This window comes from Rhododendron vialii, chromosome 12a, assembly GCF_030253575.1.
Source record: "Rhododendron vialii isolate Sample 1 chromosome 12a, ASM3025357v1".
Lineage (NCBI taxonomy): Eukaryota > Viridiplantae > Streptophyta > Magnoliopsida > Ericales > Ericaceae > Rhododendron > Rhododendron vialii.
In genome coordinates, this window is record NC_080568.1 from 25,720,381 (window position 1) to 25,748,289 (window position 27,909).

At 38.2% G+C, this 27,909-nt stretch overlaps 3 protein-coding genes across 6 annotated transcripts; all 3 read right to left on the reverse strand.

Moving 5' to 3' along the window:
• Positions 1–1,787: 1,787 nt before the first annotated feature.
• LOC131311443 (E3 ubiquitin-protein ligase AIP2) lies at positions 1,788–7,142 on the reverse strand. The gene is made up of 8 exons (XM_058338911.1): positions 6,943–7,142; positions 6,724–6,756; positions 6,558–6,578; positions 4,439–4,674; positions 3,942–4,155; positions 3,611–3,816; positions 3,104–3,316; positions 1,788–2,154 (listed from the first exon to the last, which is right to left on the reverse strand). The coding sequence occupies exons 4-8, from the start codon at positions 4,604–4,606 to the stop codon at positions 2,005–2,007; spliced, it is 951 nt and encodes a 316-aa protein (XP_058194894.1). The 5' UTR covers positions 4,607–4,674; positions 6,558–6,578; positions 6,724–6,756; positions 6,943–7,142; the 3' UTR covers positions 1,788–2,004.
• Positions 7,143–10,525: 3,383 nt separating this feature from the next.
• Positions 10,526–12,565, reverse strand: LOC131311503 (peptidyl-prolyl cis-trans isomerase FKBP17-2, chloroplastic). The gene is made up of 3 exons (XM_058338997.1): positions 12,006–12,565; positions 11,431–11,475; positions 10,526–11,015 (listed from the first exon to the last, which is right to left on the reverse strand). Exons 1-3 carry the CDS (start codon positions 12,476–12,478, stop codon positions 10,658–10,660), a joined length of 876 nt encoding a protein of 291 aa, XP_058194980.1. The 5' UTR covers positions 12,479–12,565; the 3' UTR covers positions 10,526–10,657.
• A 1,095-nt stretch (positions 12,566–13,660) lies between these two features.
• LOC131309933 (probable serine/threonine-protein kinase SIS8) lies at positions 13,661–27,615 on the reverse strand. Of its 4 annotated transcripts, none has more exons than XM_058336653.1 (13): positions 26,597–27,615; positions 24,266–24,703; positions 23,839–23,942; positions 21,107–22,362; positions 20,944–20,984; positions 20,738–20,806; positions 20,351–20,451; positions 17,339–17,417; positions 17,145–17,243; positions 16,981–17,049; positions 15,199–15,248; positions 14,918–15,094; positions 13,661–14,265 (listed from the first exon to the last, which is right to left on the reverse strand). In XM_058336653.1, exons 1-13 carry the CDS (start codon positions 27,050–27,052, stop codon positions 14,199–14,201), a joined length of 3,006 nt encoding a protein of 1,001 aa, XP_058192636.1. In that variant the 5' UTR covers positions 27,053–27,615; the 3' UTR covers positions 13,661–14,198. The 4 variants fall into 4 exon arrangements, 3 of the variants coding, with proteins under 3 accessions (XP_058192636.1, XP_058192635.1, XP_058192638.1); XM_058336652.1 differs by having other exon boundaries at positions 13,661–14,198; positions 26,597–27,571; XR_009195045.1 differs by lacking the exon at positions 13,661–14,265 and adding an exon at positions 16,550–16,637 and having other exon boundaries at positions 15,005–15,094; positions 26,597–27,571.
• Positions 27,616–27,909: the final 294 nt, after the last annotated feature.

Here is a 27,909-nt window from a genome sequence, read left to right on the forward strand (position 1 = left end):
AAGAATATTTATTACAGGTCAAAGTTTAAAAACGTATCTTAAATATTAATTGCCAAAACGAATGGCTGTGATTGCACGAAACCTTCGTGAATAAGTTCCCTCTCTTCTTTTTTTTACGGCTTCTATTTACGACCACAATTTTGCTATATACTGGAGTACAACTCAATAAGAACTAAGAAAATTTTTGGAAAAAAAATGCCCTCGTATGTAATGACTATTTTATCCCTAAAACTTTCTCCTTCCCCCTCCCATGATACAACCTTCATTTTCTTCCCTCCTCCTACACTACAAACTTACAAACCCGAGTGACTTTTCCACCATCGCCGCCAACTTTTTCCTCCATCACCAGCACCTACTTTCTCCCTCCACCCCCACCACCGAGCTCCATCACCCCCTCTCGTCACTCCCTCTCCTCTCCACCACCCATTTCATCACTCACTGTTGACAATATCACCATTACTAACATTCAATTAGTGTGTCCTGACATTGCCAAATTTCAAAATATGAAAGTTGCACATAATTTCAAATTTTAAAATATGAAAATTACTCATATTTTTTAATTTTAAAATATGAAAGTTAGATGTATTTTTGAATTTTAAAATTCGAACGTTGTACATACTTCTTGCGCATAATTCAAAAATCTTTCATGGTTCAAGAAACAAATCAATAAAATAGATTGATAATACGAAAGTTAGATATATTTTCGGATTAAGTTGAATATGGTTGAGATTTTTGAAACCATTGATCGACATATTAGTTCAAGAAAAACTTATCATGGTTCTCACAATCTCAAAGGAACAAACCAACAAATTGGTCCGTAAGCATTGTAGAGGTAGAAGTAGCTCTCTTGGAGATAGATCATCCCTTGATGGTATTGATAAAGATGGATTGGAGGTTGAGAAGGTCGAAGAGGATGATTAGTAAGAAAAAGCTTCTTGCGGAGCTTGGAGTCAAGACTGATAAATTGAATCTTAGAGATAATAAAGTCCCCTCTTCTTTGTTATCCTCCAATGACATCTGAAACCGGAACTCCATCATTGTTAAGAAAGCCCGTAAGGCGTCGGATATAGGTATCATTTTGGGCATAAAATTTAGTGGGGGGAGAAGTTATACAAATTAAAATTATTGTATATCAGTTTTAAGTTGTTACTTAAACGAATACGAAATGATTTTTGCGGTTTTTTATTTATTTATCTTTTAAGTGATTTCAATTGAATTCCCCAAAAATATTTCTAATCCCACTTTCTCATTGCACTCCCTCAACATTTAATTAGGTCTCAAAAGTGCTCGCATCTTCACCAAACTTTGAACCTAATTATTTCATACACTTATGCAACCACCATCTACCACCATACCCACCACCATCAAAAACTCACTCCACTTTTTTTTTTCCTCCCCTAAACGTGCCTTTACGGCCTTGTGGGTACTATTGATTACTTTCTGTTATCACAGTTGTGAGAAAAGTGAAAAAGGTTCTGCCAATAATCAGGCTTGTTACCAATAGGAGTCCTCTTTTTTAAACTGTCAGAAACAAGTCAGATTGATCGATTGAGTGGTGGGTTGCCTAGTGACCTTCGGCCCAACAACATCAGATGGTACACTTGGGTGCTAGAAGTAAGGTCTATTACTACAATCCGAACCATTGATTATACCAATTTATGGTTCAGATTTGGACTCTCCCGTCCAATCTAAAACTTGGACCGAAAAGAATCCGAAGAGGTAGTAGATCTACCGCAACCCTTGAAGTTATTTTCCTAACCAGGAACTCCAAGCCAGCAGCAAATCCATGGGAAATAAAAGAATCACTCAAAAATAATTAAGTGTACATCCAGGAGACATAACAACATACAATGCAACTGTATATCCAATACTTACACAACTAGGAGAGTGGAGAGGAGGAGGTAATATATATGAGCACAGATGTTCATGAAAACGAAATTTGATAGCCATCTTGTTGAACGATCATGACTGTGAAAAGCAAGACTTCTAAACAGTCGAATTCACCTAAACATACATATATTCACCACCACGAAGGGCGTTTGCAGCACCTTTCCTCTCCTCTGCAGCCTCCTTCTCCCGCTCCTTCCAACTTTCGTACTTGTGATCATCAGTCAGCAGTTCATGCCGACAAATAGGACATGAATTGTGCTCATCCTGTAGAATCACAAACTGATTAGAACCGCTTACTAAATTTAGGATCTGATCCCTATGATTTTTCGTTTCCTAACACATATTTTGTTCGGTTGATGTCATGGGTGGACCTACATAAAGTCAAGCGGGGTCACCTGATCCCACTCGATTGGAATTCTCCCTTCAAGATATGCATATATTTTTGGATGTTTTGGTAATTTTGCCCATGACATTATACTCTCATCCCTATATCTTGGCCTAAGTAGTATTGGAAAATTACAATCTTGCCACTTGTTTCACCCAGCACCTGATCTTTTTTATTTTTTTGTTTCCATCTACATTTTAACTCAAGCAATGCATATATCTTTTTTATTTTTTTATTAATTTTTAATTTGAATAGAAGTTACAAAGATTAACAGGATTAGGACATGACAACATCACCACGAGAAGCACACCTTCCAATGAATTCCAACTAAGTTGGCAACTTGGCATCCATGATTACCAACAATCATATGCCACTAGGACCCAAACGAACCAAACAAGTTAGCAAGGAACTAACTGTAGTTTTCCGAATACAGAATTATTTTTGCTGTGAATATTTGACCCCAGTGCCATAAAATCCTAGGACCACCCATAAAATCCTAGGTCCACCCCTGGTTGACGTTATTCAAATTTTGTTCTCTCTAAAAAGATTTCTTATTGGGAAATGGTCAATTTTGTGAAAACATTGAAAAGATGTTTTCAAGTCTCAGACAGCATTCCCACGAATAAATGGACCAGTGTTTCTGGTTTTCGAGAACTTTTTTGAAAACTATAGTGCAAGATTGATTTAAAAACAGCAACTGAAAGGGTCTTAGTTATTCCACAGACCAAGTAAATTATCAGAGGAACGGAACCCTTTGTTTACAAGACTGTATTAAAGATGCTAAATAAGTTTCAGTGATTACCACAAAAACGAGTTACAGAACATTACCATCCATGGTTTAAGGCATGGGGGATGAAATTTGTGCTTGCAAGGCAACTCTTGCATCCTGTCATTCACGATTAAGTTCTCCTTGCAAATGGAACAATCTGCATCTGGCCCAAGTTTGGCCAAGATTTCCTCCGTAATAGTGATAACTGGAAGCTTCGCGATCACTTCTTTACTGGCAGGCGGTGCTCTCCGGTTTACAGAAGTCTCAAAGAACTTGAAACAAAAATAGACATTGATATCAGATTTCGATTGACTCTAGCTGACTTTAAAGGGATCTAGATTCTGAAAAACAACATATTGTTATGAAGCCACCAAATGGATCTTGTTTGATAAACAACTCAAATTTACAATACATCATACATGTTAGTTGCTTAGTGACTTAGTTTGTGGGTGTGTACGCGCATGTTATATATATACATACATATATATAAATCGATATATGTATATGCATGTTAATTTGTTGTTTTTATGTTTTATCATCAGGGACAAAAAGAAGGTAAAGATTACCGCGGGAATATCTTCAATTCTATTCAAAAGTTCTTGAAATAGATCAGCATCCGCATCTTGTGTGGTGTTGTTTTCCACTAGTCCTTCAAAAGAAGATTCAGTCGTACTGAGAGAAGCAGCGATACTTGTCAACAGGTTTGATTGCACCAACCATTGAGGCTGTGGAGGCTCAGGATCCACAGTTAAATGCCCCTCAAAAAGGAAACCTGAATCAGCAAATATAAATAACAATCGAAAAGATGGATATATCAAAGCTCTAATACAGTGTGTACAGGGCTTGAAAGCACCTCTACGAAGAAATCATTATTGTACAAATGCTATGCTGACTGACCTCTGCTGGAATTGGAAGCAATAGCTCCTTCAGACTGATTATGTTCTAGCTGTTGATGGGCTTCAGCAATGCAGCTCCTCAAATGTTCCCTTTCAGAGGACTCTGAAACCAAGCTTTCAGTCTCTATGAAAAGCCCCAGCCCAGCATTCCAGAATCCCGGCGCAGTGTATCTTGTTTTCAAAATAGTTGCAACTCGGCATACAATGGAGTAGAACTGAGAGGGAAAAAAAAAAACCTGAAATGCTATTACAGGTAAGTAAATATGGGAAAAGATAAAAAGTGTGCTCCATTCAATTGACATCATCATCATTGGAAAAGTTTTTAGGTATGGCTGTGTGTAAACAGAAAACTTGGAAAATTCCAAAGGACAATAAGTAGAAAACTGAGGTACTCAAAATAAAATAAACATATGACAGCCCAAAGAATCAAAAGGAGGCGCCCTAACTCAGCATGATAGAATAAGTCATAAATATTTAGCTGTCAGGAAGATTACAGACCAACTTGCGGAGAGATGGGGAAGCAGAAGGATAGGTTTCTCGCAAGAGAGATTTTAGGGAGGCAACTGCCTCCTCAAACATTTGCTTCTTCCCCAGCTTTTTCTGCAGATCTTCTAATTTCTGTTTCAAGATCTCCTCCTCAGATGCCCTTCCGTTTCCCTTCGACATGGATTTCACTAGATTATATAGTTCCAAAACCCAATAGAGGCTCTTATGATCTCGGAAATCAGTCACACCTGGAAAAAAGAATAAAAAATGAAACCAAGCTCGTGTTCAGAAGTAGCGGAATTGCATGACCCGCATATCATAAAGATGTGAAGTTTGGGCATCACCAAAATATAATAGCATGATTCCCTACATATCTCATTAGCAAAACATAAAGGTGTGAATTTATTTAAAAGCATGAACACACAACACTGTACTAAAAGCAAAATAGGACATGCAACCAGTGGCGTAGCCAGAAATCTACGTAAGTGGGGGCATTTTTTAAACACATTTCAACCCAAAAATTGCTTACAAAGCAACGTTACAACGTTTGTGCTAAGAATTAAAAAACCCAACATATTTATTACGATAGTAAACTATATAGAATATAAAAACAATCGAATTGCTTGAATTGTCTCAGCGTATCAAGTCTAAGAGCAATTCACTATACAATATTTAGCAATATTGTTCCCATTGTAAATAATTGCTAAAGTATAAAACGTATAGCCCATGGTTTAGGCATTTTTGAATTTTGGACATTATGCATTAGAGAGTTCCAATTAGTAAGTGACTGCTATTTTCCACATTAGACATCTCATTTCGCCAGTGTAATGACAATGTTCAAATATGTGAAACAAAAAATTGAGAATGAAATGATATTCAACATGTCGTAGAAAGATTAAAAGTAAATTTATGAAACACAATTAACTATACAAAATACAAAATATACATTTTAAAATCTGAAATTTAAAAAAAAAATTTATCGAGTGGGGGCGCGTGCCCCCGCTCGTCCCATGCTCCCTCCACCACTGCATGCAACTACATGCAATGATTAAAAGCGACATGTGTTTATCAACTTCGGTCCGAAGTAAGGGTTTATAACGGACCATATACCTTAAAATAACTGAACAAGTATCACCATTGCAGTTCGAAAAATGCATTATCAATTACTCAAAGTATTCTACTTGGAACGCCTATGATAGTTGAAGCACCATAGTACCCCATTTAAATCAATTATCTCAAATGATATTGAAAATTTGAAAGAATTAGCACAAATCCCTTTGACGTATCAGGAAGCTAAAGGCAAATAAGCAAACTACTAACCAAGTTGGTCCCATTGTTTCAGGCTTAAGTTGAGAAACAAGTAATCTTTTCTTTTTCCTTTTATGTTATGGAGGAGTTGCCAGTTTATCAACTCTTGAAAATAGGATTTGCTTGTAAAATTTTCCAGTTAAGTTACGAATAATAGATAAAGAAAAACTGAAAAAATATATATTAAGGCATCTTTTCTCTAGCTATTGCCTATTGATTTCGCTTTCAATGAAGAAAAATAAATTCCAATGCATAAAAGAAACTGATTTCATAGAAATTGAAGGACTCTACCGGTAATAAAGCAACCTGAGATTCGTAAACGCGATATGCACTTTGTTTATTCAAATTTACCATTTCATCATGTGACCCATGCGTTATAGACTTATAGCGAACCCCCAAGAGATCAGAAGCAACTCTTGTCAAGTATGAAATTATTATCAAACCGGAAAAACCTACTGCACATCCAATCATGAGGTGACAGGCAAGAAAATCAACCAATCACCACTGCCATTAACCATTAATTAAAAAATGATTAACCAATCTCTCATGGTTACAAAGTATACAACCAATTCCATCCTTCATATGAGGAAACAAAAAATTTCTAATTTCCCGCATCTATATAATTGAGCACTCAAACTTAGAAGTTTCTATGTTTAAATAGAAAAAACTGTCCCAATATCATCAAAATTCAAAACACACAAGAAGTATCTTTTAGAACAAAAAAAAAGTGTCAAAAACATTTTACCCTTCTACAAAATGTTATGAGTAATCAAATTAACTAAATCAAGGAAAAATATATGAATGTGGGAACAAAATATTGTACCTGCAAAGAGGATTCGATAACCTGCAGCAGAAGCCAGCCCAGCAGAACATGAAAATGGTAGAAAATTAAGATGAAAGGAAATAAACGAAAACGGGGAGAAAGGGAAGAGCACATTTAGAACAAGTTTATTCAAAAGAAACTAATCGAAAAATTGAAAATTTGAAACCTTGTTATATTGATATACCCAATAATTGAGGACCTGGAGCAAGGGAAAGAAATCAAAAATCAGAAGCTGAATTGGAGGTAATCCATAAATAGCCAACATCTTTCTAAAATCTACCTTCCACCCTCGTTAGACAACGAAGAACCAAGAGAGACATGCATTGAACTGAATTAATAAAGAAATCGCAGCTAAAAAATCGTTAGAGAGTAGTATCAATCAAACCTTTGGGCCGAGGAGACGGGGTGAGATGAAAAGGAAGATGCGAGGGAGATGGGTTTTCAGATTACAGTGAAATTTTGTGTATGGTGAGAGAGAGAGAGGGCGGGGGGAAGATACGGCGAGGGTGATGAGAAAGAGAACGGTGACGGTGAGGGATATAAGGGGGACGAGACGGTGGTGTGTTCCTAACTTGAAGAAAAAGCTAGATTCCGGTAAATTGCACGAATTTTGTAATGTATGCAGATACCTCCTTTGAAATTCTGATAAATACACTTGGTTGCCTTAACTTTACAGAGTAGTCTAAATTGCCCCCTTTCGTTGAGTTGATACAAAGGTTGTTCACATTTGATACTACGAGAGTTGGGTGTTGTTTCTCTTAGCTTTTTTGAGAGTTTTTTAGGCTTTTAGAGTTTTTGTTTTATTAAAAAAAAAATTGAGTTTGGTAGTCTTGTGTCAAAGTTTTGTGAATTATTGATTTGTCTCGACGTAAGAAATTAGAAAAGGGAAAAATTATGATTTTTACCCACATATTTTTAGAAATATCTAAGATAAAGCCCAACAAAAGTTTGGCAAAAGACCAAAAACGCGAAAAAAAATTGAATAACAACAAAACAAACAAAAAAAATGCCAAGGGAAACAAGGGCTTAGATTCCAAATGGGATGGCTACTACCATTTCCAGTTGAAAAGATTAACTTCAAGTTATACAGTAGCTAGTCAGTTAATCTTGTAAAACATTTACGCGGCGAAAAGTTATTGCTGCGACAAAACATTATTCAGACTCCAAAAACTTTCGCAGACCAAGTTTCGGCCACTATATATGTCTTAGGGAGTAGCTTCAATGTTGGCATCCAGCTCCAAAGGGTGTCAAGGAGCCATTGAATTTGACATGGGGGATGGGTTCAAAGCTGGGATTCTATTCAAAATGGGGTGATTTTGAATAATGGGGCTGAGTTTTATTTGAAGAAATTGAAGCTTTGTAAGTCCAATATGGGTATTGTCTCTTGATCATTGAGTTATGTCAACATGGCATGGGTATGGATATGTGTAAAGTCTTTGGCAAGTGAGATAGTGTAAAGTGCCAAGGTGTATTTGGGGTTCTCAATATTTGCTCAAGGATTGCTTGATGAATTGGGGTGTTACTGCCTGCCAAAATTCGGTTTTGGGCATGCAAGGGGCTATTCCTTGGTTTAATTTTTCACTTTGACAAGGGCTGTTTTCAATCATGGGGCTATGACTCTGATTGTGTAACGCCCCGACTTTTCGGAAGCAAAATAAAATAAAATTTTAAGAAAATTTGCTAAATAAATATAAATTTCCAAAATAAAGTTTAGCTATTACAATCTCAAGATAAATTTACTGAATCAAAATACATTAACTTCAGAGTTGACTCTAGGCATGTCACGAATCCCAAGCATATTCGATCTCCGTTCCTGATATTCTTTCTGTGTCGAACTGCACTATCTTTGAATCATCTCCAGTGAATCCTGCGCCCTCTGGCAAATTGATCGCCGAAGCAAACGATTTGCCAAGATACAGACATATCCGTGAGTGATAAATCACCCAGTAGAATAATCCAACCCAACCACCCATCTTACTTTACAGTTAGCAAGCAGCAGGATAATAGTAGTGTGAAAAAGCAAGACAGAGTTTGTTCCACATAAACCAGTTTATTACTATCCATTAACTTGTCGTGTAATCTAAGATCTCCTCCGCGGGATCTTTCCTCCCCAACCGCTAACCATGCTCGGTCCCATGAGATCACTTCCCTTTGCTGTCATAGATGCACCTAAGTTATGTACCGAGTATGCATCCCAATAACTACAATAAGGGGAAAGCTTATCATGCCTGAATCACAACTAGGGTTCGCCTATCTTATATACCACTTCACCATCATCACTGGACACACGCCAGTTTATCAATTCATCACTGGACACACGCCAGTTTCAATCTCATCACAAATCTCAACATCACGCCTGCAGGCAATCTAGAAATAAAACTTTTCAATTCATCCATTACTTAGCACCGTCTAAGTGAATTATATTCACATACCACCCCATGTCTCTAGGGTCCAATCTAGCACTCAAATCAAGTATCGATGCAATATACAACAAATCGATAATAATTAAAACAATTAATAAACAATGTAATCACACAACTTATTATGAACGGGCCGTTGCCCTTAATCTTGTATGGTCAAGAAGTAAATATTATTAACAGAAATCTTTACTAATAAAGAAAAATAATTTTGTACAATTACTAGTAACTCTAGGCCTATTTTTTTTTATGAATTTAAATTAACATATTAGTGATAATATAACGATGGGGTCGAACTGGACAATTAAGTAACCTAAGGGCCTAATTGTTTTAAGTCTATAACTCAATTGGGCCAAATTTCTATACTAAACAACCTCAAGGGTGTAACTGCAATAAGATAACCAATTACATTTAATGATCTGGGCTGAAACGTTACATTTAAAAAGAGCAGGGGGATAAGTGTAATTATAGTGTTAATTTTTCTAAAACTTCCAGCGGTGAACAGTTCCAAAGGAAAAGAAAAAAAGAAAAAAAAAATGATCAGTAAGCGCGGCTACAGACAGTGCGCAATGTTTTTTTGTTTTTTTTGTTTTTTTTTTTGGAAAATCTGGGTTTCGTTCGTTGAATTCCAATCTCGATTCTTTTTTGTTCTAGTCATAAAAACTAGTAACATCTTAGCATATTAATATACTTAGAGAAGAGGTTGGAATGAATTATAATACCTTTAATCGGATCGAATTGATTTAAAAACGAATCTTGAATTTTGGAAAGAAGACTTCGGATTTTTTTGATCGGGAGACTGTGGGATCGAATTGGACGACGTTTGGTGATGCTAGGAGTTGGGAAAAACGATTGGAACGGTCAATTTGGGTTTCGGTTGGTTTTTAGACACAAACCCACTTTTCTCTCTCTTTCTTTCTCTCTCTAAAACTCCATGGATTGAAGCTCCGTTTTCTCTGACTTTTTCTCTCTCTTCTAGACTGGTGGGGCGTGAGGAATGTTGTGATGTAAATTTCGTGGGTCAATAGGGTGGAGTATTTATAGGAGAATTTTGGTGGAAGAGGATAATGGTGAATTTAATGGAGTTGGGTTTATGGGATTTGGAATGGACCAATTAGGCTTGATTTTAAGGTTAGGGGGAAAGTAGAGACTGAGTAGGAGACGGAGAGACAGAAGGAGTTTGTATTTGTGCATACATGTAATTTGGTGTAGGAAAATTTTAAAAAGAATACATGTATATATTACATGCATAATTGTATTTAAAAAAAATTGTATTAAGGAAAATAATTCTAAATAATATTATATTTAGGGGAAAAAATTGGATCAAAAATCCGGGTCGTTACAGATTGCTCTTTATTGAGCTTGTTTGTTGTTTCGCCTGATTTCATTGGTCGACCTCTTGCCAACCTCATGTGGCACATACTCGTGATGCTTTCCTCTTGCCTCATTTAATGATTTAATCTTTGCATCGATTACAATAGATTAAATTCTTTTTGCCGTTCAAAAAAAAAAAAGGAATTTTCATCGCAAAAATGCTTGGCAAATAAAAACGATCAAATGATGACCCAAAAGTCAGTCGGCGGGCATGTTTGTTTCTTGTAGTTCAGTTACCATAAACCAGATTCTCAAGTTAGTGTTGTTCAAATGTACCATAAAAAAAGAAGAAAGACATAAGACTTTCAATTAAGCTGGTGCAATAGAAACCCTGTCAACCTGCACAACATACTCTAGCGCCGCGTTTGGGGGAATTTGTACATCCGGGCCTAGCTCTGCGCCCTTCTCCCCAAACCCCAAGCCAGGGGGAACAATCACTCTTCTTTTGCCCCCTGCCTTCATGGATCTCAGCACATAATCAATCCCTTCACACATGCCCCTAGTGTATGGCCTTGACCCCATCACCAGAGCCAGTGACCTGTTTTCACCTCCAAATGTGTCCACAAACACTTTCCCAGTACTCGCTTCAACACTTCCCTTTAGATCAATCACCACCAGGTCTCCTGGCTTTGGAGAAGCACCCCCACCAACTGTGAGCTCATAGTACCTGGTTCACACTGATTTCGTAAGGAAAAAAAGAAAAGCTACATTTTTGTTTACTTGCTTGCGTAAGAAACAGTTATGGGCATGAGAAAGCAAATAAATGTTTTTGTATTCCATGAGGTCGCATGTTTGAATTCCACGGAGGGTGAAGATTCTTCCAAGCCTTGGGGCCATGGAGGGTTTTTCCGGTCGTTAAGTTCAAGGGTCCAGCATTAGTCGAGATGCGCATAAGTTGACCCGAACATCCAATGCTCTGTATGAAACCCAATTCCTAAATCATTGCTATAGTTATTATGGGAGAGCATCAAATATTTTTTGAAAGGAAATGTTTGGGTCAGGTATTCTGAATTGCATCCATTCTGTTATTCTAAAATTGAACTTAATATAGGGTAAGACACAGGACATTGAGAGACTTTTACCTGATGCCATTAGGCAAGACCACCTCTTCTTGCTTCTCCACATCTCTGTAGAATATAAACTGTTGGTGTTACAATAAAGACATGAAGATGATAACTGGACTACCATTGTTGAAAATTGCTATGAATTAAGAAGAAATATTAGCTATCAATTTGAAGGATGCATGGGCTTCATTGGTTCACCAAGATTTGAAGCCTTGACCTGAGAGAATCGCCCGGCGGATCCTAGCGATCGCCCTACCCAGCATTTCAAATTTCTACTAGACTAATAGTAGTTTTTATCTGAAGAACGTTATAATAATACAAGTTCGTCTGCCCCAAATAATTTTGAACAATTCAACACCGGCGCCCGCCCAACCTAAGTTTTGGAAAAAGTGATTTTACATTCATACGTACTTATTTTGCACTTATTCATATAAATCGACCCTATTGCTCTTCCATTGATTCGCTATTTCAAACATGAAGGGACAATATAGTAACTTCACACGAGCAAGGACAAATAAAAAAGACTGGATGATAAAATAAAAAGAGGAGTACCAAAATCAATTCCCTCGTAAAAATTTACATGAATATTCTACCTTGTATTGGCCTGTTGCTGGGAAACTTCAAGCCGGGTTTTGATCTGTTCAGAAACCACACCGAATGCTAAGAAGGCAGCCCATGCCAGCCCAGCTCCGAGTCCAAACCTCCTGGTTAAGCTGGAGGCTATCCAGTCTGTGGAGTCAGCACTAGTACTGGCAGAAGTGGCGGCCGCAGGCTTTGTACTTTTTTGTTGTTGCTGTACTTTTGATGAGACCGGTGATGGTGGCTCTGGCGAGGTTCTAGTGCTTAGCTGCTGAGTCAACGGCAGAGGAGACGGCGGTTGCGAAGGTGGCGGAGTTGGTGGCTGAGGAGGAGGAGGAGGGGGGATTTGGGAAGAAGCAAAGTGTTGAGTTTTTGTGATTTGTGGAGAGAGAAATGGTGGTGATAGTCTTAAGAAGGTGGCCATTTCTGGGACATAAAAATGAAGCAATCTCTGATCACTGCCAATAAGTAGAGAAATGGTCCCCATCTTATCCCTTGTGTGTGATGCCAATTTAGTGGGTATGTCTGATCACAAGGGTATGTTCAGAACTAGGTGAAGGGAAAGAGAGAGAAGAGAGAGGGTATTTTTGACCAAATGTGGAGTTTAATGTATTTTTTCTGTGTGTTTTGCAAATAGGTATGGAGAATGAAAACAAAACTATATTTGCCTCTGCTTAATTTTAAAGATGGAAGAGAAGAAAGTGTTAAAAAGAAACATTTTTCATTCACTTTCCCCGAATTTTTCTAAATCCGGAGACCCTTTAGTGCGCTAAAACACTACAAGTTGTAGTGCGCCTCAGTAAATCTAGACCCTGTCGTGCACCAAAACACTGCGAGATTGTAGTGCGCCTCAGTATAAATCTACCTAAACCCTGTAGTTTAAATTGCTCATTCCATGGAATGTATCAACATGTAAACAAATACTCATCTTAATTTGGAAAAGGATTTGCATAACCGGACATAATTGTCTCAAGTCATTGTTTAGATCGTATATGCTATTATATTTTATTTTATTTTTTGATGTCTGGAACAAGTATTATCCACGAGACTTTCAAGCCAAACCATTGGGCAAAAGTCAATTAATTTGAATTTTTTTTTTTGTAAGAAAATGAGTCACTAAACCTTTAAAAAAAAATGAACATTTTGGATCATGATGATTGGCCTTTTCTTTTCTTTTCTTTTCTTTTCTTTTTTATGCAGGATGTTTGGCTGCAGGAAAACCAGAGTGGGGCAAAGGAAAGAATGCCCTTTCTCTGCCATCTAGTACCAGCAAATACTTCATCCTTCCATATTCTTGGTCCTGTTTACTATTTAGGAACTCTAAAAAATTAGCTATATCTTTTAATTTATAATATTTTTTATATCAAATATGGGATCTTGTTTAATAAATCTCAAATAATTTTATTAAACAAAATTTTCAAAATCGTAAAAAAAATTATAGATTGTGAGATATAAACAATTGTTTGAGTGATAAAAAGTGAAACAGGACCAAGAATATGAGACGGAGGGAGGATAACAAGACACTCTCTTTAATCTACTCAGGCATCCAAAATTCCCAGAAGCATTACTCACAAGCTGTCTAAAGAGTGTTCAAAACTCAGATGGATCATAATTGACCATGCATGGTGATTCCCAAACACCATTAGCACAAGCGAAACGGGGCCGAATCTACAACCAAATTTACTCCACTACAACAAATCAGATCCCCCAAATCTAGTTTACATCGCGGCTTCAATGCACACTTATCTCTAAGAAACTAGGAGGAAAAAAGGAAAAAAAAAAACCTTAATTACAACAGATTCAGATGAATTTTTGCACAAACATGTATGAATTTCCAGGATGGCTGCATGACCAAGCCAAGAATACAGAAAACAATTGTGGACAACAACAAAAAGTACACTTGTCTCGAATCTGAGGCGTATGTATATGTTGGTCAGGAACTTTAGTTGATCTCCTCTTACATTGGATCCCGAGCAATCCAGGACCCAACCGGCTTCCATTGTTAGGCATTCCAAGAGTCTTGATTTGGCTTCGCTTCTTCATCGACTCTTTCCGGCCAAGTTGACCTCTACGGCATGTGATGGGTGGCCTTCTGGCTGTTGTTTATTGACCCAACCGGTCTAGGCACTTGAGCAGTGGTTACAGACTTTTGTAGAGGCTTCAGAGCGGCCATTATCTCAGCAAACGTCGGTCGCAATTTTGGATCTCTAAAATGTTAACAGAGAACTAATGTGAATGTTGGATATTTCATACACTTCCGAAAGCAATCCCTCACTGGTCCACATTAATCAAAATTTAGTGACAAAACCAGAGGAATAATGCTCTTATATAACTAAACTCTCCCACAAACCAACGTAAACATGTAAACATATCCAAGTCGAAGCTGTCAGATCATATACAGATATCCCTGACTATTTAAGGAACCTCTAAACCAGATTATGTTTCACACTAAGGCTCCGTTTGTTTCGATGTAAAATATTTTACAATGTAAAATATTTTTCATGTAAAATATTTTTTCAGAAAACAAATTTCAAACTTTTATTTTCCAGTGTTTGATTGGCACATGAAAAAACCAATGGAGTAAACAAACTTCAAACTTTTATTTTCCGGTATTGGATGGGAGTCTTCATGAAGAGAGAGTGTGTGTGAGTGAGTCCTAGCAAACCTTTTGCAAATGTTTTCACGTGGCCACGTGAGAGCATTGGGGCACAATCATTCCAACAAAGATGAACGTGTAAAACAACTTACGGGATTTTCTGCGGTAACTCATTTTACGCCGGAAGTGGTAAAAGATTTTCCTAAAAAATTCATTTTCCGGACTTTTCAACAACCAAACATCGGAAATCATGTCAAAGGTTTTTGGCAAAAATATTTACATCCAAACAAACGGAGCCTAAGAGACAATAAAGTTTTGGAAAATACTCACGTTTCCCAGCATTTCCAAATAATATCTGCAATAGCAGGATCCAAATCATTTGGAATGTCGAGACGGCGATGCTGAAAACCAACTGCACCGACAACTTGCATTGGGTTCATTCCACCCCAAGGCTGCTGCAAAGTACAGAGCTCCCATAATATGACGCCAAAGCTATACACATCACACCTTCATTGCATCAAGTAGTGATCAAAACATCAGTAAATTGTAAAGAACTAAAATACACCTGTAATGACTCATGCAGAGGAAAAAGACAAACTAGAAAAACATACTTTTCATTGGCAGGCTCATTTCTCAGCACTTCCGGTGCCATCCACTCTGCCTGCAGAAAAAGTATAGGACCTTAGAATTACTTAAGCCATCCTAATTTTACGGCTGTGCTAAAATAAGCATACAATACCAAAGCAACAGTATCACATGATACAAACACATACAAGAAGGGAAGTATCTACAAATCTCTTAACTAACAACAAAAAACAGCGGGAAAGTGTAAGAAATGTCCATTATCTGCTCAAGGCTTTGCGGTCCAACAAGTTTTAATCCAGGGTAACAAATTCTAACTGGTATAAACTACATGTAAACCTAAACTAAAAAGTTCAAAACCATCAAATTACCACATTCAGGTCAATTCGCAGCATATGATCTTACATAATGGAGATATTCTTGTCCTGCCATTCCAACTTACCTTCACAGATGCCGGAACAACATTGAAGTATTGTTCTAATGAAACAGGCATGGGAGATGAGGAAACAATAAATGATACCTCCTGGCCATGCGTCCACATCCACGTAAATGAATATGATAATCATCTCAATCATGTTTCAAAATACAACTAACTTCCATTATCATCATTAGCTGTACATTTCATATAGTTGTTATTACCAATCAACTGAAGTTCATCTTTTGTGAATGAGTTTTCATGTGATGCCCCAATCTTGACATGTCAATTTTCATGAATATTACCTCCATTTGTTATAGCGTAAAAATATTTGCTCGAATGTATTTTCGTCAATTTTTGGTGTTTGGTTGAACATGATATGCCGTACACTGATTCTAGAAATAACTCATAAACCAACTTCCCAAGACCTGAAACATTCCAACAACAGTCCTTCAAGTAAGTACTTCCAACTAGACACTCAAGTAGCATGAAAGCATCTGCCCAAGCAATAGCCAAGTACGTAAGGATCATGCTCCGCAGTTCTTGTTTTTTAATCTTCCTTCTCCGCTCTGCTATTTATCAGTAGAAATGGACATAATTATTAGAATTAATGTGTTCCGACATAGTAGAAAATATTCAGGCCCAGAGAGCTATCTATGAATGCATGCTAACAAATTATCTCAGCTCTTGTAAATTATCTGCAAAGCCTCAACAAGTCAATGGTAAATGATAAGGAAAATGATTGCTTGTTCGTGTGCGTAATTTCCATTAATACTTGATACAGTGAAGTCTTCAAGTTTAAAACTTTTTACATCAAAACACAGGGAGTGTGAAAAATGCAATTTCAAAGAGAAGGCGTAAAAACATAGGCCAATAAGACATCAATCTCAACTAAATCTTCCTCACAAGGAGAAACATAACTTAAAATTGGAAGGTATCTTTTAACCATAGATCACAGCTACCACCTTGTTCAAGGAGAATGTTGGCAACCAAAACATCTCCAAAGGCCTGAATACTAGGACCAACAGCACTTGTGTATCTTCACCAAAATGGCTGATAATAAATGATGTACCAAAAATTAGCCAATTTCCAGTATCGCACTATTACAGTGTTCCATAAGGAAAGGCACCAAGTAAGACAATATGCCACACAAGCAAGCAATAAGCCAAGTTAAATGTATATAAAGGTGAACTAAGAGAACAACAAAGAAGCATGCCAATTGCGGGAAGCATATAACGAATAGATTGCAAAGTGAGAAAAGTAATCTAGCAAGCAGAGAAAACCACAGAAGTAAAAGTATGATTTAATGAGGACAACAAAGAGTGCAGAAGGACTAGACAAAAGCAAGCAGAAATAAGGACAAAGCCAAGATGGGAAATCAGTAAAAACAGCTTACCGTCCCAGCAGTGGACCTCGAAGAAAGAAATGTGCTATATTTCATTCGAGATAACCCAAAATCACATACCTAATGACAGGAAGGAAACTCATGTCAGAGTGAACTAGCTATGGAAGTTTTGTAATACTTCACAAATATTCTCAGCAATGAGACAAAGAAACCACCTTGAGAACCCAATTTTTATCAACCAGAAGATTTGGTGATTTCAAATCGCGATGAACTATTACTGGCGTGCAGTTGTGCAAATAATTCATTCCGCGTGCCTGAAATTGCAATTACTTAGAAGACGTGTATTCCGAGTCACCAGTAAACCAGAGGCTTTACTATTATATATTCAAGCAAAAGGTACAGAGCATACAGCATCAAGAGCCATCTTCAAACGCCTCCGTTCATCTAATTGATTGTTAGGCCGGTGAAGCAACCTATACAAACTACCTCTGCAAAATATAAAGTATGCTTCAAAATACTAAATTAAAGCCAGAATGATTCAAACAGAAACAGGATTATAAAAACAAAACAGAATGGCATTTGTGAGTTCTTTAACAATTATGTCTCCGACTCTCAATGACATAGAACAACTTCACTTTACTCTTCCAGAATAAATTTCTCCCTGAGAGAGCAGTCTAGAAACATAATGCATCAGCTGGACTTGTGTATCCGGGTCTGACACACCTTGAAATACGTTCCGAATGTGTCCTATTTTTTCGTTATGTTTGGCAACACTCTGGAGATACATCGCCGGGGACTGGGCCAAGTTAAGCAACACACTAGGGAACATTTGGGGACAGACTGGGCAAACATTAGGGATCAGAATTCAATTTCAAAGAATAAAAATGGTCAAAATTGCCATGGATGGTTAGTTTCTGAATACTTAATTTCTATTGACTATGTTGGTAGCTTTGATAATTGATACCATGTCTTTATTTTCCCTTTGGACTTATAATGCTTGCCAGTAATGGATAATTCTATATTCAATGTGTCTCGAACGTGTTTGTGTTCTAAATTTTCAAGACATGATGTGTCATGTTTCCAATTTGCGTGTTGTCCACTTAACATGGTATCAAAGCTCCATTGCAAGAGGTCTTTGGTTCAAGTCTCTCTGTTTGCATTTGTTTTTCATCTGCATTATGTTTCTCCCCTTTGCATTCTTTCGCATTACGTATGGATGTTTGCATCTCCACCTACAAGACGGGTTGCCCATGGGGGAGGGTGTTGAATAGCGTGAGATACATTGTTGGACCCATTTCCTAACAGTTTTAAGCTTTTGGGACTATTGGTAACTTAACATGTTAGATGTTAGGCCCATTTCCTACTTAAGCTTTTGAGACAATTGGTAACTTAACATGGCATCAGAGCTCATGGAGAGAGAGGGCTTGGGTTCAAGTCTCTCTATCGGCATTTTGATTCCCCATTTGCATTCTTTAGCAATACATATGGATATTTACATCTCCACATGCAAGACAGGTATTAGATAGCTTGATATACAATTTTAGGCCCATTTCCAAATAGCTTAAGCTTTTGGAACAATTGGTAACTTAACAGTCTGTGCATGACAACTAAAAACAAATGGCAGGATCAGAAACTAACTCTTGATGGGGAAGAAGAATAACCACCTGATGAGGATCATATTCAGTAGACTCACTTGTTGTTTAAACAATATGGATTATTTTATTAGCCTATCTCAACTGTATCTTTTTGTTACCATTTGGAAAGTTGGGGGGGGGGGGGGGGGGGGGGGGGGGGTGGTGGGCGAGGGGGAGATGGGGGTGTTTGAATAATTTTATTGTTGGTGTGGACTAAGTCCCACAGAGCGCAAGCGATGCGGGTACAGAATGCGGGAGCGCAAAAGCATCAATTTTTAGAAGAAACAACCTCCAGAGCATCTTCTATATGCACCAAGATATAATTATATTTTATGTATAATATTTAAACATTCTTGTAATCTGTCTTAAAATTTCATGTCCACTACATGAATAAAAATGTATAGGATTCGGAATGTGTCTACTTATTCAAAAAAAAATTGTAGATCTTCTGTTATTGATAACTTGTTCAAATAAAAAATCCATAAATCGTAGAGGCAAAAAAAAAAAAAAACCCTCAAGTAACTAGTAATACAGAAGTGTTTTTTTTTTAACAAAGTAATACAGAAGTTAAGTGAATACAAATTTAGTGATGCACATGCATCTATGTTTATGGTACTAGAGTGGCATTGGGAATGATTTCCAACAGCCAACCAAAAATTGATGGGACATGGGCCGACTGACTGACAGTCAAGTGGATTGCATTAATGCCTCTTGTAGCAAAGCAAGTAAATAACATGTGTCACTTTGTTATTGGCTGACAGCCTGACACCAACAAGTTCATTCCCACAATTAACTAGTCCGCAAATCAGGGAAAGTTAGTGCACGAATTTTCAACGAATCAAGAGTCAAAGCGCCAATCCACAAACCAGATTGCAGTCCGTCAACCATATACGCCGAACTGTGTGACTAAGGGTGTGGATGCCTTTTCCTCAGATGCATATTCCTTAGGGGTAAATTATTTTCTTTCTTTATCTTCTAGAATTGTCTTACATCAGTTTTCGTTCGAGAACAAACCCATCCCAATCAACACGCATATTCTCCTCTGTTCAGGAAATAAATCACCTCAGCCCAATCCTACCCACTGAAACTTACATTTAGGTTGCCGAAAACCTAACCTTGCTTTTCTTAGAACCCCAACCCTAGGGCTCGAATTCCCAAGAAGAAATTATTCAGAACAAGAAGAATCACTTAATGAGGATCTTATTCACCAAGGGCCCAATTGTTTGACGGGATATCAGCATCGAATTGGACTTTCTATTCAAGAGGACAACATATCCGATGCGTCATTAAAATTCTTAAGGGCTGCATTAAACATAAATCGGATATATAAAATTCCACAAAGTGTAGGATATATAGCACCACAGGTCCGTCGTTATGATTGATCCCATCACTATTAATCCCATGGGACTATATACCCTGCAAAATCATATATCCCTTAACTATTAATCCTGTCAAACGAATGGGTCCTAGATTTAGATTCTAAGAAATATTGTCAGGTTAACTGTATCTTTTGTTATCCTTTTAAAAAAAATGTTCGTTTTAAACCTTCGGCATGCATATCTTGTCTTCGTCTTTTTGTTATTATTTGGAGAGCTTTGAATTCTGGAGGTGGTGAATCAAATCTTTTAAATGGTGCCATGGGTTCCACTGGATATTGATTCTTGTACTTCGCTAGGTGCCTTACATTGATTCTTATTTTTCTTATATCTAAAATCATCAAATCCTTCATTTTCGGTAACCCTTGTCTGATGGTTAAAAAAAATAAAAGATAGATGGTTGCGACATACCTAGGAAGAAATTCAGTAACAATTGAGAGATTTGGAGCACGGGTAACTGCCCCCATGAACAAAACAACATTTGGATGCCTGATCCTTTTCATGATCTTCACCTGGCAAGCCAAACCATAACTGAATGATTTATGCATACCATACTCATTCAAAACAAGTATATATGGAACCGAGGTTGAAGGTGGAAACTGGAAACCCAGTGGTATGCAACTTGATAAAGTAGATGTCCATATTTCTCTAGAAATAAAATTTCCTTTTAGGAATCTGGCACAGATGTCCATCCAATAATTCAGAAACTAGAATAATTACCCTTTACCAACTTTCAAAGAGCCAAATTGTTCAAGACGTGTTTGGGGGTGATAGTATGTCACAAGAGATGGTCTGTACCTCACTTATGAATTCTTCAAGGGACTGTCCAGATATACCTTGGTCTAGAAACTTCTTGACAGCCACCTCCTAAGGAATCAAAGGGTGGCAATAAAATCAGTGTTCAAGAATACAAAGGTGAGACATTAAGGACTCATGAAACATGCAAATTATCACCAAAACTCTGAACAAACAAAGAAAAAATATTAGAGGCGAAGCAAACTCACAGTTCCATGCCAGTCTGCACGATATACCTCTCCATAGGATCCTACAACACAGAATTTAAAGGCAAGGTATAAAATTGAAGCAAACAAACTCCACAACATAGAATAAAGAAACCTACATGTCTGAAGTACATAAATTGAGTCGTTATAGATTACGGGTAAGTACCAAGTCCGATACGCTCACCCAAGGTGAGATCCTCCCATGGGATCTCACAGTCCATGACATCATCAAGTGAGACATCAGATCTTGTGCTATCATCACCAGCTGATCTATCCGAAACTCTCTCCCCTTCTGGAAATGCCCTTGAAGAATCATGCTTCTGGCCACCACTACCTTGTGGCTCATGAACTGCAGCATCTGAATCTACATCACTTCTTGCGCCATCCATTGGGTTACCAAAAAAAGTTTCACCACTTGGCAAATTAGTGCAAGTCACTAAGTTTTCACATTGCTTTCCAACAGCTGCAGTTGTTGCCACTACAGCTGCAGCTGTAGCAGTAGCGGCAGCTGCTACTGGAATCTCCAGACTTGAATCAGCTGTCGTCTTCGCTACAGCAACTACCATTGAAGATGCAACAACCGCTGCTGCTGCTGCTGCTGCAGCAGCAACAGGAACATTTCTCACATATTTTCGTGGAGTTTCTTCAAGTTGAAATGAACCCGGTTTTACAGTTACTTCTCTTGTATCTTTAGAATGCAAGCCATGATGAGGCAGAGGCGGCAAATATAGAGGAAGGTAATTAAGATCATTGGAATCCTTAGTTTTCTGGGTGACGTAACTCTTTTTACTGTCTTCCATTGGGGACTTGGCCTCATCCATTGAGATAGCTAACTGCTCTGAATACATTTCACTGAACAAGTTTGGAGGAGCAACAACACCACTTTCCAGCAACACATCATGAAGTTTCTGAGCTAAGTGTGGATTTTCTTTGGCAGCATCAATCATGTATTTGGACACATCCTTCACCTTCATTCTGCGTACAGCTGGTGAGCTAATACCTTCTGTCCACGAAGGGGATCTTGTATGCATGTAAGGCTGAGTAGGTCTGCTTGGAATTTCACTAACTAGCCCCTTCTTTACACTACAAGGATCTCTAAAATCATCTGACATCTTGGATGATTCCTCACCTTTAATCGACCTATTTAAATTTGAAGAAAGAAGGAATTCAGGTCTGTCATCAAATTCTTTTTCTGCAACGGGTAGATTTCTAGACTTGTTTCTCCTCTCCAACATCCCAGACTGTGACTGTTCTTCAAATGAACTTCCAACCCAACTACTTGAGGAAGCTACACGAGGTGAGTCAACATCTCTAGACAAAGGACTAGAGGAAAAAAAAGAGTCATCGTATTCTATATGTGACTCTGCTGCATCAGATGGAATAAGTGTGCCAGGGTCTGCTGCCAGATCAACAATGTACTCCCTGAAATACCCATTGTCATTCATCTAAATATAACATATGTTTAAAACTCCACACAAATATGCCTTTAATATAAATAATCCACCTGCAATACCATTCTATAAGTAACTTTGAAAACTAAACTGCTGCAACTACCTACACTCCTAAAAGAATAAACTCCTCTATGACACTAATATTTTGTAATTTTCAATCTTAGAGAGAACGGTTGGCTGGTGTGTGTGTTTGTGTGTGTGTGTGTGTGGGGGGGGGGGGGGGGGGGGGGGGGGGAGAGAGAGAGAGAAGAGACCATTGGGAATTTATGCCAGACATGATAACACGCTCCTAAAAGAAGATAGCCAGTTAACATTGGCTATCTCCAACCCTAAACACATATATGACACAACTGGACAACCCACACGGGGCAAAACTTTGGGTTGACCCTGCAACACCCAAGGTCAACTGTCAACCCGATTAACCTGTTTCTTAATTCCCTGTCCCTGTTAACATGAATTTGGTCCGAAGTGATGGCCTGTATATAACTGTGTCACCCGTTACACACTGGTAGGTTTAAATGCTAGTTTTCATTGACTCTTCAAAATAGAAACTAGAAAGTGCCAGTGTCGGATACTCAACATCGTGGCACTCGACAAGTGGGAGATGATATGGGATATGTGTCGGACACTTTTTGTCAGATAATTCACCTATGAAGGATTTAGAATTCTGGTTTAGCGCGGAACTATCCGTGAAGATCTCAGATCAAGTATGGAAATCTCTCTGACGCCTTGTAAACACCATTTAGCCAATAAACAAAGATAATGTAGAGATAATGAATATCTTGGTGCATCTCCGTGTTGACAATTGCATCAATAAATCCGATAGTTGGACAAATATCGGCACCCGACTCTGTACTAGAGTCCATGTAAATAGTTTTAAATGTGTGTTACTGTGTGCATACATTGCCTCGCTTTATAAGCAATCATGCCAACTCTGTCATATTCAGGTTGACACAGTTACAACAGGTTGTGTTGGGGTCAGCATAAGTGACAAGTTTGGCAAAACACGTCAGATCAATTGTGAGGGTTTCTAACACAAACCCTAATTGACACAACACGACACAATGCCCAGCCTACAGAGTCAATAAGCAAACCCACAGTACATCAACCTCCCAAGTACAGGATAATCAAATGGTGATATTTGAGCCCTAAAGGCCAGCCCCATTAACTTCACAAAGACAATCAATAATCTGTGATCACCAGAAGAGCCTAGAGATTGAGTGCTAGAGATATCTGTAGTGAAGTTACTCAATGGCTCAAGTTGTAAATGTCAGAATACATGTAGCATATGAATACTCAGTGCCCAAACTAGGGGAAAGCAGCCCGTGGATCACGCTGTGTACCACCCATACACTATTATGCTAAAAGTATAATAAACAAAATGAAAAAAGATCCCTATAACCACATTGGACTTGCAAGCATCAGCAAAAGATGAAACTGAGATTACCTTCCATCATCAAACTTCACAAAGTTCATTGCTGCATCATCAGAACCAGTGTACTGCTGCCCTTTCACTAAACGGCAGGGGATGCCCACACTATCAGCCAAGACCTGCAAAACCATTCGGAATAATTCAGAAATTGGAAGGTTAAGCTCATGTCTACAACCAACACCCCGAAACAGAAAGATATAACTATACAAGAAACAAAGATAGTTCCAGGATCTAAGAAACATACAAGTACACAATAAAGCACGAAAAGGCTGTAATAGAAAACATGCTGAATGGAGGAATGACTTGGGCAGGGCAACCCTTACCCCAGACCAAGGAACATGTCAGGATTGGACAAAACTGGAACACAAAGTCAGACCGATAAATTCTTCATACCTGTTTTCAAATTCCTAAACACAAAAAGAACTAAAAGCATGTGAAATACCTTAAACAACAATGCACGATGACGAGACAGTCCAATTGTCAAAGAACCAAGTGGCAAAACCATGCTCCCAAGTGATTCCTTCAAACTATGACTAAGGCGTTTCCATGCTCTAAACATAATGTCTGGGTCCCCGACCGGTCCTCCCATGTAATCAGAAACCAAAGCAGCTAGCTTTCTTACCAAATCACCAACGGCAACATTTAGAAAATCTGATCTTGGTTTGACAGCCATCTCCAATGCCTTTTGTTCAAGTTTTAACAAGTTAGAGTCAGCAGCCCTACTGACCAGAATTGCTTCCCAGCTGATGTCATCAGAAACCACTGCCCCTTGCAAATCAACAAGGGATGGCATCCTTGATGAAGTAGACTCCGTCAAGATACCATATAGGTCATAAAAACCATCTAAGATCTTGTCATCGTAGCCAAGAGCATTGTAATTCTGTGAAGAACGCATAAACCTACAACATGAGATTTGCTAGAGAAACAGAAACATATACCAAGTATATATCTTAAAGCCAAAGCCAAGTATTGGGAGTAACGCAACACATAAAATGATACATAGAAATTGTCCAGGGTGGTATAGGCAAGTTGATTCATTACAAGCGAGACAAACACTATTTTATTCATGAATGCAGAAGATGTAGCCTAGGAAGCAAAGGGACGAAGAGAAAGCAGCACCAAGACTGCAACATAACACCAAACAAAAAATGCATCTCTCAATAGTAAGTACTTGGACAATAGATAATGACATAAACCAGTCCTTCCGGATATAAACAGCGGTTATAACTCAAAAAAAGCCACAAGAAAAGCAGAATCCTAAAGTAAATCATCACCAGTTCCAAAACAGGCATGCCCTGGTCATAAATTATCGAAGCAGAACAGCACAATTACAAATAAGAAGCAAGAAATAAGTTGCATATCTTGATTAAGATTTATTTCCAGTCAGTGACTGTAGTTAAACATAGAACTTTTCTATCTACCGATATTATGAAAGTTTACACATTCTTCCAAAACTAACATTCCATGAACTCAACTGCCTCATTCTGAAAAGGCACTTCCTCCTTTCAAAAATCCAATTATATCATCTCTACAATCTACACTTTAGGCATTGCAAGATCCAAGACTGATAACACAGTCTTTTTCTCCCAGGCCCCTGCTGGTAGGAATAAGCCGTGCACGGCAATCTGATAGGTACTCTCCATATAATTACATTGGCAAATACTGCAATACCGGTAAATGTCACATGCATATACAGTTTATAGTCACCTCCAAGACTGTTCCTGTTATCATTAATCATTCACATACATGTATCGCACGCTGTACATTACAAGAACTTATCAGAACAATAAGCAAGACACAAATATAATAAATGTGTCTTAAGACATTGAGGTTGACTCAATGGCATCATGACGCTAAACTCAATAACATAACTTATTATTGATTTTGAGCATCTAAAACGGCATCAAGTCAACTAAACCCAGCCAAGAAAGGCAGGTGAGAAACATACTTGTGCGGCATTGCTACTCTATATATACTGCTTTTAAACGTCACACGTATCTACGATTTCATAGTTGGTATAACTTCCCACAAACAGAGGACCACTAAGTCAATCTGAGCCTTTTTCATTTCTCCAATATTTCTTAATATTGGTTACTACTTACTAGTATAGCTTAACCAAATTTTTAAGCACACACATATTTAAGCTTCGTACTGAGAGTACATGCTTAAGCACGATGATCTTTCACAAACCTTGGAAATATTTACATGTTTTGAAGGTTGAAGCAACTGATTTAATCTAAGCTTAGCTAATTTTAACTCCGCATGTACCATGATTAAGTCTTATCTTTTTTATAGCCGGTCCCAAGCCCAGATAAAGGAGGAAGGTTGCGTGTTAGGTAGCTGACAGTCAACACCAACACGTAAAAGCCCCGTTAGATCTCTATGACATGAATCCTAATATGACAAAATGGAAAAACGAAATTCATGTAGCCGACTCTAATTGATTGGAACATAAGGCTCGGTTTGGTTTGGTTTGGTTTGGTTTGGCTTGGCTAATTTATGCACTAGAATACACCTCCAAGAACAAAGGGGAAATGAACATTTACTCTCGATGCATAGCAACAGGCAACCATGGCATTAGCACTGTCTTACAATTATGCTCCTCACCACCACAATTAACATAACATGCTTGACGATGAGACCCCATTGGCACAATAAGCACATCCAAGAGTGAGCTCGTCAAATAACCCATCATTATCTTGGGTATCCGAAAAATAGCCTAAAGTCAACTAAACTCAACCAAGCAAGACATGTGGGAAAAAGAAAAACTCACCCAGTACCGGTAAGCAATCACTTCTGCTGGTGTGTTTTGAGGAGGACAAGACCCCAAACTGATCTGCTTAACAGCCTCAATCTGAACTGCTTCAGGGTCCTCTCTTGCACTCAACTCCAAAGCCAATTTTATTTGATACTCCTCTATATCTGGATCCCTCAAATTGCCAGAACCCGAATCACGCTGCGTTTCTTCCAAAGCAGCATCCAATCCACTACTACTACTAACCGAATCAGATGGTTCCATTCTCTCCTCTCTCGTCACATTCGAAGACGATGGAGGACTGGGACTTTTTTTATTAGTAACCGAATTAAACCATCCGGATATAGAAAAGGACTTGTGATCAGAATTATGATGCGACCCATCACTTAACCTATTGCTCTTGGATGAAGTAGACCCTTCAGAATCTTCGGATTGATTGGGCATGATATGAAGTTTCTTTAGAAGATTCTTCATACTACTTTGTTCACTAAGCTGAAGTAGTCAATGCTAAAGTAGGAAAACCCTGGCCATGAACCTCTCCATTGTCTTGGACCAACAATAAAACTCCAATCACAAAATCACAGCAGCAGGAAGTGAAAAGTTCAAACTAACCCTCAAAGGGACTTGAGGTCAACCACACAACCCATCAAATCCAAGAACTAATACAACCATTTCAAGCAATACCCAGTAAAAAAATTGCTTATCTACAGCAAAACCCAGATGCTCAAATTAGAAGATAAACCCTTCCTTTGCAAAAAGACCAGATTTTGAATATCAAAACGCAGAGAGAGAACACAGGTATACACTACAACACCAATTGTGAGAAGAAAAGATTGCTTCTTTGTTTACTGTGAAGAAAAAGTGAATTAATTACAACAACAAATCTATACACAAGTGAGATGAAATTGGTACAGTATGGGGTAGCGTAAGGAGAGACAAGATCGATCTTGGTATATACGGAGTATTTTTTTTGAGAGAGAGAGAGAGAGAAGGGAGGAGGGGGGGGCGAAAAATGAACAGTAGTTTAATTAAAAAAGGGACTGGGGGGGTCGTAAGGGGGATTTTGGAAAAGGTGAAGACTGAGGGGCAACGACAGCCAAGATCAGCAAGTGGGTGAATAGTAGGACCCTCAAGAAAGACGGCCCACTTGAATTTTTTGGAGGCACCGGAGGGTTTCACGGTGCAAATTGCTAATCCCCCCCCTGACACACACCCCCCCCCCCCCGGCCCCACCTCTCTTTTACCGATCTACCCCTCCTCCCCCCTCTCTCTCTCTCTCTCTCTCTCTCTCTCTTCTTTCTTTCTGTACAGTTTCCTTTTCTTTTTTTTTC

Bases quoted from the DNA above. Each gene is read 5' to 3' on its own strand.
- LOC131311443 (XM_058338911.1), bottom strand. From the start codon at position 4,606: ATGTCGAAGGGAAACGGAAGGGCATCTGAGGAGGAGATCTTGAAACAG. The intron at 4,156-4,438 runs GTCTGTAATCTT...TTTCCCTCTCAG, and splicing joins CCCCATCTCTCCGCAAGTTG to TTCTACTCCATTGTATGCCG. The intron at 2,155-3,103 runs GTAATGTTCTGT...GTGATTCTACAG, and splicing joins CATGCCTTAAACCATGGATG to GATGAGCACAATTCATGTCC.
- LOC131311503 (XM_058338997.1), bottom strand. From the start codon at position 12,478: ATGGGGACCATTTCTCTACTTATTGGCAGTGATCAGAGATTGCTTCAT. The intron at 11,476-12,005 runs GTAGAATATTCA...TATATTCTACAG, and splicing joins CAGCAACAGGCCAATACAAG to AGATGTGGAGAAGCAAGAAG. The intron at 11,016-11,430 runs GTAAAAGTCTCT...AGTGTGAACCAG, and splicing joins GTCTTGCCTAATGGCATCAG to GTACTATGAGCTCACAGTTG.
- LOC131309933 (XM_058336652.1), bottom strand. From the start codon at position 27,052: ATGAAGAATCTTCTAAAGAAACTTCATATCATGCCCAATCAATCCGAA. The intron at 22,363-23,838 runs GTAATCTCAGTT...TGGGTATTTCAG, and splicing joins GTGAAGTTTGATGATGGAAG to GGAGTACATTGTTGATCTGG. The intron at 17,418-20,350 runs GTATGTCGCAAC...TATATTTTGCAG, and splicing joins GTTACTGAATTTCTTCCTAG to AGGTAGTTTGTATAGGTTGC.